The sequence below is a fragment of the Ambystoma mexicanum genome, chromosome 1q (genome assembly GCF_040938575.1).
Source record: "Ambystoma mexicanum isolate Mex_15411 chromosome 1q, UKY_AmexF1_1, whole genome shotgun sequence".
NCBI classification, from domain to species: domain Eukaryota; kingdom Metazoa; phylum Chordata; class Amphibia; order Caudata; family Ambystomatidae; genus Ambystoma; species Ambystoma mexicanum.
In genome coordinates, this window is record NC_090922.1 from 40,035,434 (window position 1) to 40,060,795 (window position 25,362).

The 25,362-nt window shown below is 45.5% G+C and overlaps 1 protein-coding gene and 1 non-coding gene across 4 annotated transcripts in view; both read right to left on the minus strand.

Annotated features, from left to right (window-relative positions):
• Positions 1 to 25,362, minus strand: part of AP1G1 (adaptor related protein complex 1 subunit gamma 1) — a 1,918,561-nt gene that overhangs the window by 881,554 nt on the left and 1,011,645 nt on the right. For all 3 annotated transcript variants that reach the window (XM_069635469.1, XM_069635470.1, XM_069635471.1), the window contains one exon: positions 19,688 to 19,801. In XM_069635469.1, coding sequence (XP_069491570.1) covers positions 19,688 to 19,801 — 114 coding nt within the window. The remainder of the gene's footprint in view (positions 1 to 19,687; positions 19,802 to 25,362) is intronic.
• On the minus strand, positions 19,479 to 19,565 carry LOC138565473 (small nucleolar RNA SNORD71). The gene has a single exon (XR_011301338.1). It is a non-coding gene; the product is annotated as a small nucleolar RNA SNORD71 (small nucleolar RNA).

The following is a 25,362-nucleotide window of genomic DNA, read 5'->3' on the forward strand; positions in this document are numbered from 1 at the left end:
TTGGAGGGAGCACGTCCCTGATGCCATCCGTGAGAATGACCTCCATCTATGGAGATTTCATGAGCCAGGGGAACTTTTCAAAGAACCTGTCCTCACAGGCTGGATTGGTGGTAGGTGATATTGACAGGGAAGCGGGTGGCTGCTGGAGCCGTTGAGTGGCCTGCCCATATGGACGCAGCAGGATCCTGCCTTGCGCAAAGGAAGGATAAGCTGTTGGCCACATACCTTGTTGACACCAATCCCACCTCAACACACTGTCCTCCGCCTGCCTTCCCTGGAGGGGTGTCAGCCGGATGTCTGGATTTTCTGCCGCGGCGGCCATCTTGTCGAGCTGCCTTCCATGTGCCTATGCCGTGTTGCTCGGCTTACTCGGCCCCGTCCAGGACTCTTGAGTGTGGATCATGGGGCCTACCCTGTTCCTCAGGCCTAGGCCCGGTATGCGTTACGGCCGCGGCGGATCTGCTGGTAGAACGGTGTAAAGGCGCCCCCTCGGAAAGATTCTGGTACTAGGGCATAGCCCTTTGGGCGAAGACCCAGTAAAAGGACCTTCCGGTCCCTCAGCACCCTCACCGGGAGAATCTACAGATCCCTCGGCCGATAGCTGATACAGCCTCGGTACTTGTGCTGGTACGAGGACTTGGGCAGTCCCTCCCGCGCAGCGAGTCCTTGAGAAGGAGACTCCCTTGCGGGGTGCACTGAACAAGAGCAGCCCTACCTTGGGCTTGTATCAATGATAGACAAAGTTCTTTATGTCCTCTGGATGCGATCTGTGGAAGAGCTCCCTCCACCTGGCCAATCTGCTCTTGAGAGACCTTGATTAAAGCACGTTTCACGCGGTACAAGCTTGCCAGCCGTGGTCAGGTCCAATGCACCGTAGGCAGAGGGCGTGGGGGTCTTTAGTCGGGAAGAGCCCATCGCAGGATGGACACCTCCTGAACCCTGTAGAAGTCGACCTGCGCTGAGTGAGGCGTGACGCCCGAGGACCGAGTACCTGAATGATAAAAAGACAAAAAAAGACAAAGAGAAGAAGTACCCACACATGGAATAACATGGCTGAAGCCAAACCCAGGAGCCCTGGTGAATTTGGCCTGTTCCCATCGAAGCGGAAAAGGGGACAGCGGTGTGGCTCCAGAGGGCGTAGTCAGGGCAGCGCATGCTCCCAGGCCTGCGCGCCTCTAAATTTAAAGGGGAAGAAGGTTTTTTCCTGGTGAAAAAGGTTCCGTCTCCCATCCCTCGTAAGGGACGCCCATGCAGTATGGAGGAAAGGGGACGGGACGTAACAATGTGATCCTGGGCAACTACTGTTCCCCAACAACAACGGCGCCCATACCACTAACCTCTGGGAACAGGCAGGGGTTCCTGTTCTCCGCCCCTACTGTTCGCCTTGATAATGGAACAGTTGGCCCAGAGGGTTCGTAACGACCCCAACATTAAGGGGATGCAAATAAGTGCCACACATCACAAAATTTCACTTTACGGCAACAATGTCCTGCTGTCCATAATAAACATACAGCCCTCACTGACACACTCTCCGGGAACTATGTAGATTTGGAAGAATTGCTGAGTTCACAATCAATTATGGAAAATCCTCAGCCCTGGGGGTTGGACTAATATCGGAGATTAAAGCCCACAAACCGCTCAGTCCCATCCAATGGAACGGGAAATCCATAAATTACCTAGGTGTACAGGACCCGGCCCAACCAGGAGATGTATATTCAGCAAATTCCCGCCCCTTCCCCATCCTTTTTAAAGAATTAGAAAAAGATCTTGAGCACTGGAACTCCCAAGAAATTTCGCTCCTGGGACGAAACACAGCTTGTAAAATTAATCTGCTGCCACAATTTCTCTACTTTTGCTCCACCTTACCCGTCCCAATTCCGCTAGCCCCCTTCTTCACTTAAAACAGAAAATCCTCTGATTTATATGGAGGGGGAAGAAAGCGAGAATTCCCAAAAAAGTAATGAAGGGTAGTATTCACCTCGGGGGCCTAGGGGTCCAAAATCTATGTAAATATTAGGTGGCCTCACAACTTGTGCGCTTCCAAAACTGATTCCTGCTGTTGACCCTTGTTCTCTTCCCTACATCCCTCTCCCCATGCGGAAAACCTAACCATGCCTACTCTCATCTACAAAATGCACAATGCAAATATGGGACTGGGTGTTGGAGTCTAAAGGAATCCCATGTGGCTTGGCCACAAACACCCCAATCTTTCATAACCTGTCCTTCACTCCTGGAGCCCACTCGACGAACTTTAGTAACTGGGCAAGAGGGCTGAAAACCCTAGCACAACTGTTCGAAAATGGCTACCACGCACGTTCGAAAGCTGCTAAATAACCTTCCACTTGGCCGAAATTGATAGATTCTCATATTCCCAACACCGCCACTGGTGTACTCACCCACTGGTCTGACTAGGGGCCACACGAAACCTCAGCCCTATCAAACTCACCATGCAGGGGGAACCAGGAAGAGGAAAGACATCCAGCCTATACAAACTATTGCAGGAAGACATGCCAACCCTCAGGCCCACGTACATGACACACTGGGAAACAGACCTGGGACACCCAATCGAGGATCACACCTGGGTGGACATCTGGACAAGAAGCTGATACTCCTCATTTGGTAACACAAATAAAGAATGTGCTCTTATGCTGCTCCTCCGCTGGTACTACTCCCCGGTGCGACTACATCACATCCAGAATACGCTAGATCCACTATGCTGGCGTAAATGCAGACTGCAAGTCTCCTACCTATACATGTGGTGGGATTGTCCCCTCATCCAATTCTTCTGGGACCAGTGCCTCTCCACCATAGACCATAAACAGGAGCACAATCCCAAAAATTCCTGAGGTGGTTCTCCTTGGTGCCCCAGTTCAAGGGACATACCCAAGGAAAGGGGCAACAGCTAAACTCATCAAGCAACTGCTTCTCGCAGGGAGAAACATGATTGGCCGCACCTTGAAGACCCCAAAGTGCCCATCAATGATCCTTTTGTGGATCAAAATATGGGAAGTTTTGGTGGCAGGAAAAGGTCACGACCCAAGGGAAGGCCAACTGAACAGGTTCACAGACATATGGGCATGGATACTAGACTACGAGCAGGACTTCTCAGCACAAACACGCAAGCCTCACTTGTCACGGCTGGTCTTCAAAGACGACACTTAATGGACTTCCTCTAACCTACCAACAAGATGTAGGTGGGCAATTGGGACAGGAGGAGAGTGGCACGCACAAAGGAGGTAGAAGGGAAGTTGATTTCCCCCCCCCCCCAGCTGCTGATCCATCCAATCACCTAATAATGTAGTATTTGGGATAATGTATTGATTTCCCATGTTTTCAACCAAACCAAAAAAAAAAAAAAAAAAAAAAAAGGTATAACTTTTGGTTACTCCTGTATCTTTTTAAGTAAGTCTAATGTTTGGTGGACCTCTTGGCTTGGATTCTAAAGCAGCAACCCCCCCTAGGTGTATATATTTAACATACAGGGGGCATGCAGTTAGAATGCACATCATATTTTATGGAATAAGAACCCACCACTAAGTATTAATGCACGATTGAGGCACGGGAGTGAATCATGAGTTTGGATACTGGGAAGAGAAATATAGGAGTATGTCATTTGTTGGGGCAGAAGAACAAGTTACTTACCAACTGGTAACGTTCTTTCGACTGGATGTTCCTCCAACATATTCCTCATCTTAGATGTATTCGCCCAGTTTAGCTGCTTCGGAAAGATTTTGTCGGCAGAGGGCACCATGCGTCGATGTCGGCGAGTGGAAGTCCCTCGAGGGCCTCCGTCCGGGTGACAACGGGTATACAAGTAGCCCGCGCAGTGCCCGTTGGCCTCAGTTCTGTTTTTACCCCCTTGCTTTGCTGTATAGATAGTGTAGGTAGCCGGGTGTTAGCCTTGCAAGAGTTGGAGTGGTAATAACAATGGAAAATCTACAGAGAGGTAGGATGGGAGGGCGATGATGAATACGTTGGAGGAACATCCAGTCAAAAGAACGTGACCAGTTGCTAAGTAACTTGTTCTTAGAATGGATTGTGTCCTCCAACTTATTCCTCATCTTAGATAGACTCCCAAAGCAGCATAAAAAGCTCTTTGGAGGAGGGAGTAGATTTCTTTAAAAAAAATGTTTTATTTTTAAAAAAATATTACATAGCTGAATATAATACGACTTTACCAAAAGCAAGCTCTTTAGAGTGGGAAGCATCCAGATTATAGAATTTAGAAAAAGTGTTCAGCGATGACCAAGTTGCTGCTTTAGAAATAAAAGTTATGGGAACACCTCTTTGAAGGGCTGTCGAAGAGGCTATGCCTCTGGTAGAATGGGCCCTCAAGCCTTCTGGTGGATCTTTGCCCGCAAATATGTAGCATTCTGAAATGCAAAGCACAATCCAACGTGCTAGGGTTTGTCTTGACACTGACCTAATTTCCTTCAAGTATAGCCAATGAAAAGTTGTTTATCCACTCTAAGCTTGGAGAGCCTAGAAATGTAAAAGCTTAGAGCTCTTCTCGGGTCCAGCCTGTGCAATCTTTCCTCCTCCTTACTGGGATGAGGTGGAGGATAGAATGCGGACAGAACAATTTTCTGATTTAAATGGAAATCAGACACAACATTAGGCAAGAATGAGGGTTTAACCCTCAATACAACTCTGTCCCTGTGGAACACAGTATAAGGTGGCCCAGAAGACAGTGCCTGCAATTCGCTCACTCTTCGTGCAGATGTTAAAGCAACCAAGAAAACGGTTTTCAACGTTACTAATCTTAATTACGGCAAAGTAAATGATATTGCGATGTTGCTCTCTACTTACAGGGTAATGTTAGTAATGCTAAAGTAGGAGATACTGAGCATCACATTTGTTTTCTCAAAATCCTTTCAGGGCAAATTCATATTTGAGTTTTATAATGCGTTAACTTGCAAAGGGGCCGCTTCGCAGCATTTGCGTGACATATGTACAAAGAAGAGGAAGTATGGGATAAGGTTACACATACAGGTAGCCTGCTTACTTACAGTCAGTATCCAATATTGTAGCTGGTAGTTCGATTGTATCGTCTAGGTGACGCTTTTGGTAAGGCACAACGAGTAACAGAAATTCTGGAATGTGAACATTATTCATATTGTTCATATTACAACAAACATAAAACCAGTGGATGTAGGTACACGTCTGCTAACCTGTTGCAGAGCCAAGAAAGGAGTTGTCAATGTTGTCTGGTACTATCTTAATGTGTTCTGGGGCAGAAGCTAGAGTCATAAGGTCAGAGTGTGGTATAATCAAGCGTAGGAGTCATGGGAGGGATGGGAACATCATTTGGTTAATGTGTGCAGGCATGTCTTGTTTCGGTTCTTCTGTTCATGTAGCCCGTTTTTCATATTAGTTTTTAACCTCTTACGTGTGTATTTTGCTGTTAGGGATTCTATGTGTTTATGGTCACCCTTGCATAGTAGTGTAATGCAAATTAGCAGAATATCAAGAAGAGTAGCTTTTTAAGAGAAAGCACATTTCAATTAATTGCTGTGGCTTCTGTCTTATTAAATATTTCTGAATAGGTGAGAATTGTCCGTGTGCACTGCTAAAAATCTTCTGAGCGGCATCCAGAAGGAAGCTGGGCAAGCGCACATGCGCACAGCTTAGAGGGAACACTGCTAACAGCAATTGATCACAACCAGGCAGAGTAGAGTTAGGGAGTGAACATTATACCGATACAATACCCATGATGGAAACAGGTATGTACATTTCTCCCCATGCTCCAATTCACAGAGAACCATCCCTACAGTTCTCTGATCAGCTGGGCCCACTTCAGTCGAATGTCAGACTGCAGGGGATCCAGGGGTAGGTGGAGCAGTGGCAGTTTTCGGATTCAGCTGGACAGCAGTTCTGCGCTCTGAGATCGCCCCTCACAATATGAACCTGGACAACCGAGGAATACAGGACGACCACTACCACAGGTCCCACAATGGCAGGAGACCCCGTACACAACTGAAAAGGGCAGCAGCAAGGTACACACCGTCCAGTGGGCAGCAGTTGACACTTATGTGCAATGATGACAGGTTCTGGAAGGCCCCTCCATGATGGAGAGCAGTAGCTGCAGAAGGGCGTGTTCCAAGCCAAAACTCAGAAAAGGCACTGATGCACCAAAGATACCCTGGATGAAGGTTGATAGCCCACGGGATGATTCATGAGGATTCTGAATGTTTCTGAAGACAGGATCGTTGTGCAGGGAACGGGGCTTGTTGGTGCCACCAGACCAAGGGTCAACGCACCATTCAGAATCTTCTTGAGATCAAAGCAGAGGCAGGGCTTCACCAGGGCCAGGCTGCAGGTAATTCTAGATGTTATCAACTGTCGTCACCCCGTCCTCAGCAGGCTGTAACGCTTCATATCTTCATATTGCTCTTCGATCCAAAAAACCATCTGGGAAATTGCTGCAGGACTCCTTGCATCCCAAATTCAAGTTCGGGGTCAGCCAGAGCGCACAATTGATAAGCATCTGCACCAATCAAACTGGCAACAGCTATCCCATCATGGAGCGCCTCTTGCCCCACATCTGCCCAGAAACATGCATACCCCCGTTCAGAGTGTGCTTTGGGACCAGACATTTCACTCATCTGGCCAGATGCTCACAGTGCTGCTTTACTCTGGAATGTCAAGGCTTTGCCTGATAAAAGGTATTTTCATATTGGCACTTCCTTACCTGAGCACGTACAAAGAAGGCCAAAGGACAGTATGGCCAAAGAAGAGGGTGATACATGTGCGACAGTCATTTTGAGGATATGTTCTCGAAATTATACAGTCAAATGCAAAAGTGCATGGGTCAAAAATGAAAAACACGGTATAAAATTGCTGCAGGCACCACCTCTTCTTGGACACTTCGTAAAAGTAGTAGGTAAATTACAAAAGTAAAACGTAGAAGGGATACAAAGTACCCCTGCAGCAGTTCACTGTAAGGTGATGTGTGCTACAGTAAAACACCAAAAGTAATCTAGTAAAGGGGCACAGGCCTCTGTTAGGTAAGAATTGGTGTAGTAACACTGTGAGACTACACAACACTTATCTGCTTGGTATTCGGTAACTCACCTTTTGTTATAGGTTTTTACTACACAAGTTGGTAGTGTGACTGAGTAGCCAGACCTATCTCAAGAGGGGTTAATGTGAGCTGAAGAGCTGTAGCAATGAAATTCGCAAATACAAGTAACACTTACGCTCAAGGTTTCAGTTCTCAATAGTTATTTATTTAATATCAATTTTTAAATAAGCGTTCTTTAAAAAAGGGCGGATATGTAACAATCAAATATACTTAATACTTTTCCTGAATCAGCACAAGGTAGCGGATACTCTCTGGATGTGCTTTTTACACACTTCCTACACCCGGAGAGGACTTCATTCACAAAGACAGTAATGGCATTTATATATCACTAGTTATACTTTGCAGATTCTGAGGTTGCAGAAAGGAAAGGTTAGATGAAGGATACAAAGGTTAAACAGGTTCTCAGGGTATGTGAGTATACTTAAATCTTCCAATGAAGTCTAGGCAAGCCTTTACCAGCAATAACAGTCCAAAACAGTTACAACCTCTGAATGGACTAGAAGAGTCTGCAGGGAGCCAGGACAGCCAAAGTCAATTGGAGCACAGTCTATAGAGCTGAGGCACTTCTTAGATAATAAACGTCTTGCAGAAAGTTAAGAGAGCTTTGTAGAAATCACTTGTAGGGTCACAAGCTGTTACACTTGTGAAAAGCAGAGTTGGAATCAACTCTAAAGGTAAATCTCAACTGAGAAAAGCATAGCTCAAAAGACACCGAGGTAAGTAGCCCAAGTTAAAACAGTACCTCTGGTTTGAAGAAGATTGGTCCAGCTGGATTCTGTCCTGTTATATCGGTGCAGACTCTGGGTTCCTGAGCCTCAGTCGTGGGGACAAGCGGGAGGATGTCTGGAGGGCTCCTGCGGCAGCAAATTGGAGGTCGGCAGCGACGGGCTGTTTTCGAATCAGCGGCACTTAACCGCTTCAACGTTCGGTAAACAGCACCACCGCAGATCTAGGATACTGGTTGGGCTTCCTTCACTCCTTGGTCCTGCACTCTGGTGAGGGGACTCGTGCTCTGGTCGTCCTGCTTCTGGAGGGTCCTTAGACTCCTGGAGCTTCTTGGCAGATTTCAGACGTTGCACTCTACTATGAATTTCTCGACCCCTGGCACTCGGTTCTTGCAGCAGCAAAGTAAAGCCAATCAGGGAAGATGGTCCAGTGGAGTCTGTCCCGGGGTTGGTTGGTCCTACTAACACAAGGGAAGAAGTCGTCCCTTCCGGAGCTTCTCTTTTCGATTAGAAAACTGAGTTTCAGCACAGCAGCAGGGCTTCACGGGGCTATTCAAAAGGTCCAGGTGGATGCAGCAAGCTTCGTTCACGATTTCTTCGTCGTTTGTTTCTCCCAGTGGTCAACTGCCTCTAGTCCCCAAACCCCCGCCTTTTAAGCAGGTTTCTCCCATTCATGCACAGCCGAGGCTGTCAATCACACAACAGGGTGGCCGCCTGAAAGGACAGCCAGTCAGACAATTGGGACTGGTTGCATTCAGGCATTCCAAGAAACAAAGGACAAGGGTGTTTCGGGAACCTCCCTCACATCCTGCCTTTCCAGACACACTGGAGCCAGAGGCGGGCTTCAGGGCTGAAGCCTGTCAAAGGCAAAACTAACAAAGGGATCAACTTGGTCTTGACGCACAGAGTAAAACCAAAGAAAGACCTCACAAACAGTAAATGGTGAAAAAAGAAGACCGGGGGCATTTTCACAAAAATGGTCACCCATGGGTGCTATACTGCAGCGGAGGATTCAGCCTGCGTTAGAAAAGCAAAATGCTTTGAAAATTAAACCACTGCCACCAGCCATTTAAAGTAGTTAGGGCAACATAAAACTGTTACATGAGAATGTAGGATAAGGGGCTACTAGGTAACCCCGCCCTCCCCCGCTATCCCCACCCCCCAAAATCACTTCTTCTAAGATGGTGTGTGCTGGACCTACAAAGGGAAAAGGTAAGTACATTCCACTTCACTGTTCTTGGGAACAGTAGTTCACACAAGAAAAGGTATTTAAACCTTATGAGAAATCTAAAGGCTTTCACAATGACAGTGCACTGAAGGTGCTGGTTTGTCACCATACAAAAAGTAGATGCCTATGGCGTTTGTCAGACTCCAAAAACGGAGGTAACATAATCCAAATCAGTTCAAAATACATGAGAGTGAGAAAAAGGTCTCACTGATATGATATCATAGGTTATTTATAACGTGCCTAATACCCAGAGGTTTCTAGGCGCGGACCCGGGGATCGAACCGGTGTTGCTCCGTGTGATCTTGCTTCCAAGGCGAGCACGTTGTCCCTAAACTATCCTCCCAGGACTCACTCCAGGGTTAAAATTAAAACATCCAAGTCCAGCAAAAGAGCTGGGTTGAAGGGAATTAGCACAGAAATGAGAATTCTCCCTAAAACCCTCTAGTCTGTGTAGCCACATGAACAGACAAATGCCCCCAAACAGATGAACTGAGCAAGGAAAGTAAAGCAAAAAGGCTTTAACTTGATTCCAAGTGTTAGTCCAGGATTCAAACAAAAACAAAATATTAGGGGCATGTTCCATTGATATAAATGTCAAAAAGCTGCAAAAAGGAAACGGCTATATTTTTGGCCTGTTCAGTGGCTTGGTGCTGCTTGATATAATCTACCTTGCTACCTTTCTGATGGGTTCTGCCAACAGCCTATTGAAGAGTCCAGCTGAACTGCAGCCTGTTTAGAGATTGGACGTATGCCTGTTTTACAGGTTCTGGTTGTTTGCAGCTTATTAAGTTGCCCTTGACTTGTTAACTACTTGATAGATTGTGGTTGCTTGCTGCAGAATACAATTTGTTTCATGCTTCTGAATGCTTCTGCTAGCTTGCCACTTGTCTGCAATGTTTGGACACACAAAAACTGAATGGGCACTCTACCACTTGGAAGAGATATCCATCAGTTGTAACTATTGCCCAGAAGCCTGCTGCTTACGATTACTTGGAACTAGATTATTGCAGGGTCTATTCCTTGCAGTGAAAAAAGAAAATCACTGCAAGGTTTCTGTTGTGTTAAAGGTCAACACCAAGAAGAGCCGCAGAGTCTGGCTGAGGAACTGGGGACTTTTTGCATGATTCAAATCATGGAACCTCTGCTTGCTTATCATACTCTACCCGCCTCCACCTCTTCCTCGTTATACCTTCTTTAATAGTAGTTATTGTTAGGTAAGATTTTCATAAATGTGAATAATATTCATAACCTGTGTCACTACCAGAACCTTTTGCTTGTACTTGGTATCTATTTTTCCTTGTCCCTAGGTGGGTGGGGATCTTTTTCCCCCCTCTCACCTAGTCGTTTACTCTTTTTGTAGGTGACCTTGTTATGTCTCTATGACAAGGCGGTGGAAAGGAAGGAAGATCAGAGCCAGGACAAGACCTCTAGCAAGAAGCCAATCAGACCTTTGGGGATGACGTCATAATGGAGGGAGGCTACAACCTGGGAGACCTTGGGGGATGAGGTCATAATGGAGGGAGGCTACAACCTGGGAGGGACAGACAATTGGACCAATGGTAATGCTCTAGAACAAGAAAGATTCCAAGGATGTCATACTGATACAGGCCTCTGGTGGTTTTCTATTGAATTAGAGAGAAGAGTTGGAGGACAGCCCGGGGCCTGAGGAGGAGGTGGCCTATGAGTGGGCCTATTGACTTCCGACCATAAGGAAACAGTAGTCCAAGTTGCACCCGTTGTGCCCTCTCCTGTTATAACCGGTTTTTAGAGACTTACTAAGACATTTATCACCAAAGAACAAGTTAGCCGTGAGAGAGTTGCTGCTGACGGCCCTAACGGCACTTGAGACCCAGCTGGAGGCCTCTGTCATCCGGAAACAAAGGTGAGCGTCGAGTGAATGAGAGGAAGACTGAATGAACAGAGAGGCAGAGGACCGTGCTAACAGTTGTCCAGGAAGCCTTCCCAACAAGGGGAGGGGCTGGGCCAAGGAGACTGGAGTACAACCAACACCAGTGAGGGTGTGAGCTGGAGACCTCCTCTCTGGAGAACTATAGAGAAATTAATAAGGAGGCTTGAGAGACAATACGAGACTAAGGAATTGATGATGAATGATCCCTAGGAAAACAGTTTCCAGAGAATAAAAGGCAATAGAGTCTCATCTCCTAGAGAAGACTCCCGAATACTGTTCGCCTCAACAGAATGATTCGTGAACAGTATCTTCACCTTCTTGAGAAAGAAAAGCAAACGGCATGTTGTCCCTCATTTTCCCCAGAATTAAAGAAGCTTGTTGTTTCTGCAAATAAAAGTCAGTAGGTCTAAAGTGTTGAAGGCTGGTCTTCTCATTTCCAAGTACCTACAGTCTCCCCATAGTGTGTGATTTAAGTTATAGTTTCCTATAACTTTGGACTGACTGTAAAGTACTATGGCAGCACACAGCATTTTAAATGCAGTAGCTTCCTTTTAATTTATCTTTAATGTACTCTGGTGAGCTAACATTTATTTTAGTGACTCCGCGACCACCTTATCCCCCCCGCCCCTTTTGTGAATGCTGGGGAGATACAATGCATCCATTTTCTCACCTGGTAACATTTTTCTTACAATTCCAGGTTTACTTGAATGGCTGGTGGCAGGGAAACTACATTTATGACTTTTCAGTCATTATTACTCGCAGGCTGTCAAATCAGTCGCTGTAATGCAGGAGGGGCAACATTCTGCTAGAATGGTGGGCTCCTTTTCTTGCCATTTCTCGTTTGCTTGTTTTGCGGTTTCCTCCTGCCATTCTAAGAGGGAAAGACCCTGGTTGAAGTTTTGTCTTCGGTGTGAATCTTTTGTATACTCTGACAAGGCTTCAAAGTGTCAGAGAACGTAGGAAGCAAGGCGGGGAGGGCACCTGGGGAGTCCAAACACTATGCAACCCTTTGCCATTCACCTTGCCTGAAAGGAACCCATTCCCACTGGGGGGCTGGCTGTCCCGATTTGACAGCCAGACCGCCCCTTTCTGTACTGCAGGGAGAATTTGCAGAAGTTCTGCTGTAGTTCCTGATAAATAATCTGATCCTGGAAGCTGCCAACAATTCGACCACTGCAACCAAATCTGAAGAGGAAGATGAAGAAAAGATGGCTGTAACCATTTCCAGCGACCGGAGTGCCTGCTGTGTAACCGGAGCCTGATGTAACCCTTCCTTCCAAAAGTCCTGGTGGTCCCGAATGCAACTCTACCCAGAGGCTGGTGAAATCCACTAGTCTCAAGACGACGTGAAACACGAGACATCCCTCGATGTCCTGGGACCTTGCTGGACTGCAAAAAGCCAATACCAGGGGACCTCGAGCCGGGGTGCAGTGCATGGTCTTCCGAAGTCAGAATCCTGCTTAATCCTGCTGAAACTTTGGTGGACTCCTGCTGGACCTCCAGAAACAGGATTCGATCCCCTGAAGTCTCCCCCTCCGGCGTGCAGGACAAAAATCCACAGATCTGTGAGAAGCTGCCAAGAATCCTTTTGTTGGGGCCTCACTCGTTCAGGACTACTGCCATTTTTCCTTCAGTGTCCATTTCTTCAGTCTACAGACCCAAGAACCCGAGGACCGGATCATGTGCTGTTGCATCCCGAAGGCATCCGCACAGAAGCTCTTCTTTTCTCCTAAGGTACTGTGTTGGCTTGGGTAATACCTCATCCTCTGAGGCTGAACGGGTGATTTGTGTGGTTGGGAGTTTGCCCATATCATTCGCCAAGGCCTAATGCTGGAATGCATATAGGGAGTCTTCTGTGAAGTCCCCAAGCACTTTTCAACTAACTTTAAAGTGATACCTACTCGCCTGAAGAGAAATCCTCTGGAACTCAGACTTTCCTGCAACTGAATCCTATCCTGACCGGCCTACAGCTGGCTACTAGACCACTAAGGTCCCTATTCTGCCACTGAGAAAACTCATGCTCAAGAATTAGGGAAGGACTTTGATGAGAACGTTGTTGTCTTGAAATATATAACGAGTGTTAAAAGTACTTGCTTGTAAATGAGTTGTTGAGTAACTTGGTTCTGTAATAGAATAAGTTACGAATGTTTAAAAGTTGATATTAACCTTTAAGTTGCTTATTTCTCTTTTTATAAGTATAGAAGTTAACTTGCTAGCTTTAAATTGTGGTTCACATTGTAAAAAGTGATATTGTTGGTAGAGTGTTATCATTTCTTAAGTGAATGAGTGTAAAAGCTTAACAATAGGATTTAAGCACCTTGGAATACCTGGAGTCTTTCTAAATGTGTATTATTGGGTTTTGCTTTCCCTGATCTGCTGTAGTGCATTTCTAAAACAGTCTTGGAGTTCATACTTGTCTTTGAGTTGCTTGAAGGCCCTCTTTAAAGTATATAGGTCTTTACTTGCTGCTGCTCTTATAAACTTGTAACACTGGTTTGTGCTTTCCCTGAATTGCTTTAGTGCTCTTCTAAAATAGGTTCACAAGGTTCTTACTTGCCCTGGAGTTGTTTGTAGCTCATCTGAAAAGTATAATAGGTTACTAACTTACCTTGAATAGCTGCTGCTCTTCTTAAGCTGTAATATTGTTAAGTTAATTCAAATACGTACTCTTACTGGCCTGAAGTTACCCTGTGTGTGATTAGAAGAGTACATGGTAAATTACTCACCCGCTGGATTGTGCTTTCCCTGAACATATTAGATTTCCCTAGTCCATCATGGTTTGGTTAAGTAAGTCGGTCAACCAATTGGAGTATACCAGCCAGACCATGGATGAATCTTAACAGGACATCCCTACAATATACAACCAGCAATGCCTTATACCCAGAGCCCATTGCAAGCGTCATTTGATATTAACAACGCAATTGGACTAACCAACGAGAACTAGGGATATTGGAGTATGCATTAGTGCTTCTATAAATCACCTTAACTGAACCATGATGGACAAGGGAAATCATAGACCTCTGATGATGTTCTAAGCCCATGTTCAAGCCTTGATAAGGACCCGAGGTAGAAACACGTGTCGACTGGGACACATTTGATTTGAAATTCTTCATGTTCACTGAAAAGGAGACTATTAAATATTTGTTTCACTCTATTATTGTATTCCATATTTGTGATTTATCATACAGCTGAACAATAGTATGTTGATGTTGCAAATTAACAAGTGTATAAGCGCCATTTTTGTGGCATACATTATTTTCGTATTCAATAAAGACGCATGGGTAGAGCCTCAGTACAACAGCAACTCCAGCTATTTTAGATACCAATGAGCAACAATTTCTACCTAAGCACACTACTAACCCAGGTTAGCCCCAACAATAGCCATAACGTATACATAAGCAACACTTCTTTTTTGAACTTTGACGTCTATTTTTAGCCTACTTCTTTAGACCTTGAAAAGACACAATGTATCCATATGATGACCTGGCCGGTTATGCCTACACCAGAATTAGAATCGCACAAACATCTCTAGCCCCATGCATCCACACTATACATTTATTATTAATGTTCAGCCTACCAATCACTCTTTCACAAACCTTACAAGCTCCCTTCCATGCTTGCAACCCTCCTTAACTTGTTTATTCATATCTCAGTATTTTCATACAACAGAATAAGGTCTGGCAATCCCTGGACAAGGACACAATACAGGATATGCAGTTTGAGGCTAGTATGGTGGCGATTTGGTTCATGACAGGGGGCTCATAACACGGGAAAGAACATCAAGAGTATCAGATATTCCATGCTCCACTCTGCTATATCCGATACTCTTGATGTTCTTGCCCCTGTCACGAGGATCCGCTTGAAGCCCAAAGCCAAGTGCAACTCTTGGTACCACTCTGACCTCGTCTCCCTTAAACGTAAGTGTAGGGGGGCTGAGAGGAAATGGCGCACTTCCGGTACTTCCTCTGTCAAACTGGCCTTCCGTCTGCTCCAAAGGCAATACTGGCTCTCTGTCCGCACCAAGAAGAGAGCCAACATCAAAGCCTGCGTGTCTGTGGCATCTAACAACTCAGCCAAACTCTTTAAAATCTGCAAGGTGCTGGCCAACCCTGCTGCAGTCTCCACTTCTCCTGTCCGCTCCCAGACCCTCTGCACGGCCCTGGCTTCTCATTTCATCTTTAAAACTCAGGACATCCTGGCCTTTCTCTTCCTCTACCCCTCCTACCTCTTCTCCCTGCTCGCCCTCTGGCCCTTCTTCAGCCACCTCTCCTCCCTCCTTCTCTGCCTTTCCCCTGTTCTCCTTAGATGAGGTTTCTCGCAAGTCCGATCTATGAAAGTCTCATCAAACAGGTTCACCCTTGTTCCTCGAAAATCATTAAGGACCACATTGACACCCTGGCTCTTGCTGTGGCTGATTTCCGCAACCACTCCTTCAACATTGGAGTCTTCCCCTATCCCCTGAAGCACTCCCTTGTGAACCCTCTTAAGAAACCCTCTGCTGACCCTTCCGGCCTGGCTAACTATCGTCCAATCTCCATCTCTCCTTTGCTTGGCAAACTCCTGGAAAAGCTGGGCATTTCCCATCTTAATCTTCACACTGAATCTGTTGGTTGTCTCCATGACCATCAGTCGGGCTACAGAGCTGCCAAAAGCACGGAAACTGCTCTCCTGAACATCTGTGAAGACCTGCTCTCCAACCTTGATTCCAACACCCCCTGTGTCCTCATCTTACTCAATCTTTCTTCTGCCTTTGACACAGTCAACCATGCCATCCTGCTCAACCGTCTCTGTGATGACTTGGGTATCACCGGTCAGGCCCTGGCTTGGCTAACCTCCTTCCTCTCCGATCGACCCTGCCAGGTCCAACTTGGGTCCTTCCTCTCCTCTATCTCTACCTGTGGTGTTCCCCAACATCTAACCTAGCTCCCTGGCTGCTTAACCAATATGTGACACTTCTTGCCCACTGCATTGCCGCTCTCTGCCCCAACTTTTAGTGCTATGTGGATGACAACTCATTTTCAGGCACCCTTCCGCCACCTCCTCTCCTTCTCTCATCTCTGACTGTCCGCCATCCAGGAGTGGCGTGCCGCCAATTATCTCTGCCTTAATGCCAGTAAGACCGAGATTCTCCCTATCGGGAAACACCTGCTCCCTCCTTCCCTTGGCCCTCTTCCTGCTCCCACCTGTGAGGCTAAAAACCTCAGGGTCGTCTTTGACTCCACAATTTCCTTCTCTCCACACATCTCCAACGTCTCTAAAAAGTCACACTAATAGCTGCACCTCCTCCGAGATATTTTCCCTTTTCTCTCCTTACCCCAGAACCTCACTGTCTACAGAGCTCTGGTTCTCTATAGGCTGGACTACAGCAACAGTCACTTTCTAAATCTGCCTGCCTACTCTCAACCCTCTGCAACTATCCAAAACAGGACTGCGAGACGTGTCCTTGGCCTCAAGCCCAGGGATCGTATTCTCTCCAGGACTGAAATCTCTGCATTGGCTCCCTATGGTGGCGAGGATTAAATTCAAAACCCTGCGCATTGCCCACAAGGCCTTCTGGGGCATGGGACCTCAATACCTTCAACTCTCGCTTCCTAAATATCTTCCTTCTCTAGCTTTTCGCTCATCCACCTCCAACTCCCTCAGGGTCAGTCGCTTCCCTAAGCAGCGAGTTGGTGGTAGATCCCTTTCTTCTGCTGGGGCCTCCCTCTGGAACAGCATCCCTGCCTCTCTGAAACTCTAGGAGAACCATCTCTGGTTCCGGAAGCACCTCAAAACCTTCCCCTTTGCCTCTGCCTTCTCTTCTCTCCCCTGCTGATCTGCTGGCTGAATCTGAAACTGCACTGTTAGCTGGCTACTCTCTGATCTCGGGCACAGCTTCCCCCAGCCCCACCCCAGGCCCCTCGCCAGCTGAACACCTGCACTGCCCCCCTTGCAACCCTTGCATTCAGGGACTGTTTCTGTATCCCTACAGACCCATTAGCACTTGAACCCTGTTGTCTGCACTTACCCCTGCACATGCCACCAGCTGGCCTCAATTCTTTTCTTAATTGTCTTATTTAAATGTTATCCTATGTACTGCACTGCCCCCTCCCCTTCCCCCTGCACTTTTCCCCTTCCCTCCTCCCCTGCACTTGCGTGATCTCAATGTCACCTGGCCTAGTAGGATAGTTATCGGTCTTCCTTCTGTTTCCCCTCCCTTGCCTCGTTGCGCCTTGAAACACTTGTGTATAGGTGCGATATAAATACCATATTATATCATATATAAAAGTCCAATCATTAATTTGTATCATTTATATTACTATGTACTGGATGTTTAGGAATTACCACGACTATGCTCTGTTTTGGAATATTGGGTTCTAATCATGACTCTATAAAATATATGTTTTTATTAACTAGGTAACCGCAAAGCCCCCAACCCCTTGCCTTGTATTGTGCCCAACACTGGGTAGTGGGCAACACATGTAGGTTAGGAATGTGTTGGGTCTTAGCTGATCTTTACTGTTTTTATATAAACACTATTACTGTGTGAGCTGTTTAAAACTAAGTATTTAATCTTATAGAGATGCTACGTGTGAGCTTTTAATACATTGTATATAATTTAGCATACCAATGCAGTGTATGTATATTTTGGGGGTAACTATGTTTTTATTAACTAGGTAACCGCAAAGCCCCCAACCCCTTGCCTTGTATTGTGCCCAACACTGGGTAGTGGGCAACACATGTAGGTTAGGAATGAGTTGGGTCTTAGCTGATCTTTACTGTTTTTATATAAACACTATTACTGTGTGAGCTGTTTAAAACTAAGTATTTAATCTTATAGAGATGCTACGTGTGAGCTTTTAATACATTGTATATAATTTAGCATACCAGTGCAGTGTATGTATATTTTGGGGGTAACTGTGGGGATTAACTGTACTTAATTATCAGCATTCTTACCTCTGAGTTAAGCCTGACTGTTCTGCCACAGTACCACTACAGTGAGGTCTAACTTTTCCATCTGGTTTGTACCTTTCATCCTTAAGTTATATTGTTTCAAACCACTCACCACAGGGCTGTGGAAAAGGCTCCCGACTAACACCCATGGGGAAGGAAAGGTGAATATCAACAAAAAGAAAATAGCACAATATGCCCCATCAGCAAAACAAAATCATATACAAACAGTCTGTATACTATTAGAAAAGGCTAGCACTGAGAAGCAAGTCTGTTTTTAAAAAGGAAATAAAAGCAGTATACTAGACAGCAGTCTTGTTCAACACCAGCAAAGCATGGAGCAATAGTAGTGTCAACGCCACAACTTCAAAGCACACCACTGAAAAGTTGCCTGTACAAAAGAAAGCAGGCACGGTGCAGATGTCATTGCATACAGTGGACTGGACCGAGTGGATGACTCACATCTGTGTCGGTGGCACAACACGCAGGTTGCAAGTCTACTGAATCAAAGCCCAGTTAAAGTCCAACTATGTGAGTGTTTAAGGGGAAGTTTGATTGGAGGGGACTTTGTTCATTAGGCTGTGTACAAATGCGTGTGTGTGTGTGTGTGTGTGGGGTGTGAGTGCGTTCGTGCAACAGTATTTTGTGGAAGAGGAATGTACATTCTTTTCAAACAGAGTCCTCTGCGGCTATGAATCAACATGTGTACTTGGTCAATGGCAGTAAGCATTGAGGCAGGATCAGGAGGGCAAGTGTGCGAGCTACAATGACTTATAAACACTTCCAAAAGTGCCATTATCCCAGCAGTTTCAGTAAAGTATTTATATTATTCAATAACTTTTTGGCATGTGGGAAAGCCAGGGTGTGGCTGAAAGAACATAACCTGATGAGTCAGCCTGTCCCTTGAACTTTGAAATGTCTGAGCCCCTAATTCGAACACTATTGCATTAAACTTTGTCATGTGCAGATCCATTCTACACATAATGCAAAGTTTGAGAAAGACAGAGCAGAGGCTGAGTGAAGAGATCCTGGTGAGATCCTGGTGAGGACAAAATAGGTTAAATTAGTTTCTGCATACTTGGCGATATGGGAACACTCTCCATAATTGGGAGGCAGACTCCTCTAGCCAGGCAAAGCAAGTAGCTATTTCTTAACTTATTGTTTTTATTCTCTCATGTCCCTGTTACACAATTCTGTATTCCCCTCCTAAACTAGTCAATTTAGCCAACAACCTCACCCTCTGGTCTCAGTAATTCATATTTAGAACTAGATCTAGATATTATACAGTTTGCAGGGTCGGACAATTAGAACATAACACTTTAGAAGGAATAACTCAGCAGTTCAAAGTTTTGTCCGCTTAAGAGAAATTATCTTAGTGCAGAAAGTGATCAACTGGCAAAGACCAATAATTAGTTACTCCAAGTGCTGAAAGCACTAAAGTCAAAGTGATTCAATCCTACAACGGAGCTGAACAGACATTGATAATTCCGTCTTTCTGCTAGCAACAGAAACAAAGTTAGCAGCCTACCATTTAGAAATCAATGGGCAGAGAAAAAAATGGATCCTGTTGATTAGCAGCACTATCGCTTCATATTGCCGATATGCATGTTGTCAGCAGTTTGAGTCTCAGCATTGTAACGAAATACTCTGCCGATGGATCACTCAAAATCTTCATCATTCAACAGTGCAGGCTTCTTATTGTCAAAGGCTAAATCTATAAACATGCAGACCCAAAGTAATGCAGTACAGCCGCAGATCCCTTCCCATACCATTCAACTCTTGTGTATTCGGAGATTTAAAAAGAAATGTACCTTTTAATGGAGACATCCAGGTCTTTCAGGCAGTCCACAATGGTGCTGCGATGCCTCTGCACTGCGTTATGATCGGTCTGCACAGTTTTTAGCAAGGATGTTAAAGCCACATACCTAGGGAAACAAATGTTTTCCTTTAGGGTTGCAAAGTTCCACTTCATAGATCAAAGAGAACAAAAGATATTTTGTAGGAAATATCCCAAGACCACACTGGCGACTCCAATGACTACCTCAGTGGGTAGTACTAAAGAAAACTCATCTTGCAGCTTCCATAATTTCATATAGAAAAACATTCTTATCCAACTGGTCCTACACAGCAACCAGGCAGAAACCTTAAAAGACTACCACTCCACTGTCCAGACCCTGTAAAACAGACACACTCAAAATACTATTCAACATCTCAAGTAATATCCTGACAGCCACATAATGAAACGTCTCATTCTACAATTGCCATTGGGCGACTGCTGTAGTAAGGATGGCCTTTACCACTGAATGATCAGAAATTGCACGTTACTGGCCATCAGATAACTTATGACAATGTTACACTACCATATAATCAAAATGCCAGTGAAGGTCATTGTTAAAGATTTTTCTTTAGGCGCCTTTCTCTCCATTGAGATGAATGGGACCCTGACTATTACCTAGGTCTTCAAATGCAACCAAATTTGAAGTAAGCGTCTTTTTAGCTACACTGAACATGCTCAGGTCAATTGTTTTGGGGGAAACTAGTCAGCCCATAAAGCTACCAAGACAGCGTCCGATTCCTCTTTCATGTTTTTTTTTCAGTTCTATCCAGCACACACCCCGTTACAGTGGATTGCTGCAAGAGTACTTTGTTTCCCTTTGTCCTTTGTTATCTTTGTTGAGATGGATTTTCCAAATCAGCCCTGGTGGGAGGATGATTTTGGAAGGCCACCCTATTATGGTGAACAGGGAAGACAAAGGGGTTTTAGCCAAACCCAATCAAGGTGACGTGGCAGAGGGGCACGTCTTCATCTCAGGAAGGGTGTAAGGGTTATGTAGTGCTACAATGAGTCCACACAGAGCAACACCAGTAATTTCAATTAGACAGTAAGTATATAAAAATACCATTATTTATTATTAGGTCCTGAGTTTACATAGTAAACAGATAAACATGTCTGGCAAATACTGTCACAGAAAACCCTTATAAACAGATGTATACATTCGCCCTATTTAGAAACAGATTAACATTAGATACAATGACCAGTGAAAAACAGGTCAGCAGCTCAGATGCATAAAGAGAAGGAACTCTTAGAATTAACATACAACTGCTTCCTCATTTCTCATAAAGTCAAAACCTACTTCCTCATGTATATTTATGCAGATAAGGCTGAGCGATATGGACCAAAGGTCAATCTCGATATTTTTGAGCTATATCTCAATATTGTTTTTGTGGGTTAAATGCTCAGTTGTACGCCGCCAACTACATGTCAGATGTCACAAACATCTTTATTTATAAAGACATTGAGCAAAATAAGGTGCAAATACAGGGTTCCTCTTCCTGCTTGAGAATACACACAGCTATGTAAATATCCCCTGCTTGCATTATATTCTGTGTTGCACGCTGAAGTTAAAATAAAGAGGATTTGATTTTAACAAAGAGGTAGCAGGGTCTTGTGTGGGCAATTGTACACACGCTATATGTGGTTTTTTGTAGTGCTACAATCATAGTAGAAGTGTGTGTGTTTTTTACATATTGAAGGAAGCAAGCCAGCTTTCAGTCCCTTAAGCACCAGCTACATGCAGGCAGAGCACTAAATGGCTAATAACGTTTTTACATAAAAAATAGTATATGTAATATGTACACATTTATGGGATACATAAACTCACACTAATCATATTTCTGATGCTTGTATCTGCTTAGATCACAGATCACATGCTGCGCATAGGCCGACATCTAGTGGAAGCTGCAGAGTATTACAGTTGTTTTCGAAACTCGAAAAAGGGACGTCGACAGGGCGTGCCAGTAATACTATCCCTAGTGTGACGTCCACTGTACCCATGATCCCTCACGCGTCTGGATCCCTCAGATTGTAATTTTTCGGATATGAGGTGGCATGAGGTGTAGCGCGAGTACAGTTGTATCCAAGTACATACGTATCAGACAAGCTCATAAGCATCCATGCACCTTCTATCGGAGGGGAGGAAGGGTGGGCGTATGTGAATCTAAGCAGATGCAAGCATCAGAAATACAATTACGGTGAGTAATTTATCCCTTCTGAGGCTTGTGGAATCTGCTTAGATCACATGCTTTGCGTAGATTAGCAAGCAGTGTTAGAAGGAGGTTGGATATGTGAAGGTTCACGAGCAAATAAATGTCTAAGAACCGCTTGTCCCATGTGTGTATCTGTCTTGGAATGAGTGTCAATGCAGTAGTGCTGAGTGTAAGTATGTATTGAGCTCCATGTAGCTGCTTTGCAAATACTGTCTAAAGGGACATTGGCAATGAAAATCAGGGTGGCTCCTGTGCCTCTAGTGGAATGGGCCCTGGGCGTAAAAGGCAGTGTCTTATTTGATTGGTAATAGCACAGTTGTATACATCTGACTATCCACCTAGAGATGGCATTTTTTGAAATGCATTAACCTTCTCTGCCTGGCGCTATGGAGACAAACAATTGATCTGTTTTTCTTAGCGGTCTGGTCTTGTCTACATAGTAGAGGACCGCCCACCTCATATCTAGTGTGTGGAGTTTTACCTCAGCTGAGCCGTTGAGCTCCTAGAAGAAAGCCGGTAGCTCAATTGACTGGTTTAAATTAAATTTGGAGATTAATTTAGGGGAGAACCTAGGGTGAGTATGTAAAACCAGCTTGTCTTTGTGTTCAACAAAGAAAGGCTCTTTCACTGACAATGCTTGTATTTCACTCACTCTTCTTATGGAAGTGATAGCCACTTAGAAGGCAGTTTTGTAAGTCAGGTGGTTTAGACTAGACTTGTGCATTGGCTAGAAAGGGGGTCCCATGAGCTTAGCGAGTACCACTTTGAGATACCATCCTGGCAGTGGGTTTGAAATAGGAGGGAGGAGTCTCTTTACTCCTTCCATGAATGCCTTGATGACAGGTACTTTCCACCATGAGACCTTACTATGGGAAGTGGTGATGGCTGATAAAGCCACCAAGTGGACTTTTAGGGAGTTGAATACTAACCCTGCATCAAGCAAATGGAGCATATAAGTTAGAATGTGGGAAGGAGTACATTCTAAGGGGATTGATTAGTTTAGACTGGCACCAAATTACGAATCTTCTCCGGAGTAACAGTGTCTAGTGTTTGGTTTTCTTGATTCTTTCAAGATATCCATGCATCTCTATGGGAGGTTAAGTCCGAAATCTATGACCTCAGGAGCTATGCTGCCAAGGTCATTGAGTGAAGCTGCGGGTGCACTGTTAGTCTCTCGTGCTGAGTGAGTAGATTGTATGGGCACAGGAGTTTGATGGGATTGCACCTCGCCAGTTTGCGCAGATGTGAATACCTTGGTTGTCTTGCCCACGTAGGAGCGACTAGGATAAGCGTTATCGGTTCCTTGTGAATCTTGTTCACCACCTTCCTCATAAGAGGTGTTGGGGGAGGGGGAGCATAAGCAAATTTCCCTGACCAGTTTTTGCACAGGGCGTTCCCCTTGGAGCCTAGCTGGGGGAGCACCTAGACGCGAAGTCTGGGCACTGACTGTTTTCGCTTGCAGTGAACAAGTCTATTGTGGGGAAACCCCATAGAGAAAAGAGGTGTTCTACAATTTCTTCGTGTTCGCTCTCACTCGTGTTCCTCTGGTAGAGGATCTCTGCTCAGTGAGTCTGCTAGAGATTTGAGTTCCCCTGGAACATGCTGTGACGATAGGAACATCTTCCGTTTGAGTGCCCATCTCCAAATTTGCTGCTCAAGCCTGGACAGATTTGGAGAACGTGTGCCCCCCTGTTTCGTGATATAAAACATTGGTGACGTGCTGTCTGTCAGGACTTGCACAGATTGTTTCTTTAAATAGGATTCGAATGCCCGAAGGGCTTCGAATACTGCAAGAAGCTCTAGCAGATTGGTGTGGTTTTGGGCTGCCGTGCAAAACCGCAGACCCTGAGCTGTGTGGTGAAGGTAATGAGCGCCCCACCCTGCTAGAGAGGCGTCCGTCATGACAATCGCCTGTATCTCTGGATCGTAGAAGGGTTTCCCCTTCAGCAGATTTTCCGTTGTCCACGAGCGAAGATTTTGTACAAGTGTTGGCGAAATGACCACTAGATCATCCAACTGACATACTTGCCTGAGACCACTGTTTCGCCAACCACTCTTGCGTTGGTCGCATACACAGGCACGCATGAGGAACCAGGTAAAAGCAAGATGCAATCATGCCTAGCAAACACATAGCTTTACGCACCCTTATCTGGCGACCGGCCTGATAATGCGGTATTTGCAGTAACACATTTTGAACTCATTCCTCTGATGGAAAGACCAACCCCTCTTGTGTGTTTAAGACAGCTCCTAGGAATTGTTTGAAAGTGCTTGGCACTAGGCTTGACTTGTTCTCATTGATGGAGAAGCCCAATTGAAAGGGGAGGATGATTGTTCTTTGAATGTTGTGTCTGCAAATTAGGGGGGACTCCCCTGTAATGAGCTAGTCGTCCAGGTAAGGGTACACTGGGATTGCCTCCCTGCATAGGTGCACTGCCACCACCGGCAGTACCTTTGTGAATACCCTTGCAGCAGAAGCTATTCCTAAGGGCAGCACTTTGAATTGGTAGTGCTGGTTCCCTATCTTGAAACACAAGAATCTTCTGTGCGGTGGGAACATTGAAATATGAAAAATGGCATCTTTCATATCCAGTGTTGTGTAATCCCCCTTTTTTAGTAGAGGGATTACATCTTGTAGCGTAGTCATGTGGAACTTTTGTGGCTTGACATACTTGTTTGCAGGGTGCAATTCTAATACTGGGTGCATTGTTAGTTGTTATATCTTTCTTTGGCACAAGGTAGTACGTTGAATGAATACCCCTGTTTACCTAGTTGGCCGGGACGACTTCAATGACGTTCTTTATTAGAAGAGTGGCTATCTCCTCGAGAGGGATACGCTGGTGTTCTCTTGAGCGGATCTTCTGTCGTGGGGGATGGTCGTGGGGTCGTTGGAGGAGCTCTATACAGTATCCACGCTCAACTGTGGACAGCACCCATCTGTCTGAGGTGATTCCCTCCCATGCGTGGGTGAAGCTGGAACTGTGCCCTCCCAATGGAGAGGCATGGGAGCGCACCTGAAGCAGAATGTCACTGCTTCTGAGGTGGGGTGCCACATCGAGAGGGGTTGCCCCTTCCACGTCCACGACCTCTGTGCTGTACTCTAGATTAGCCCTGGGATGACTGACGATTATTTCCCCAGGAGGAGCTTTGGTTTGGACTGTAATTGGATCCTTGTTGAGAACCTTGGCCGCGAAAATGGCGAAAATTGCCATTACCCCTTTGGCTGGGTGACTTGTTGATGAGTTGGCCCAACGATGTAAGTGTGTCAAACTCGTCTTTGGCTATCCTAAGGGCATCCTCGACAGCCTTGCCGAAGAGCACATTGGGTTCAAATAGGCATGTTAATTAGTGTGGCCTGCGTTTCTGGTCTGAAACCCGATTGCCGCAGCCACGCATGACGTTTAATAGCAGTACCCCGAGCAAGGATTCTTCCAGCATTTTC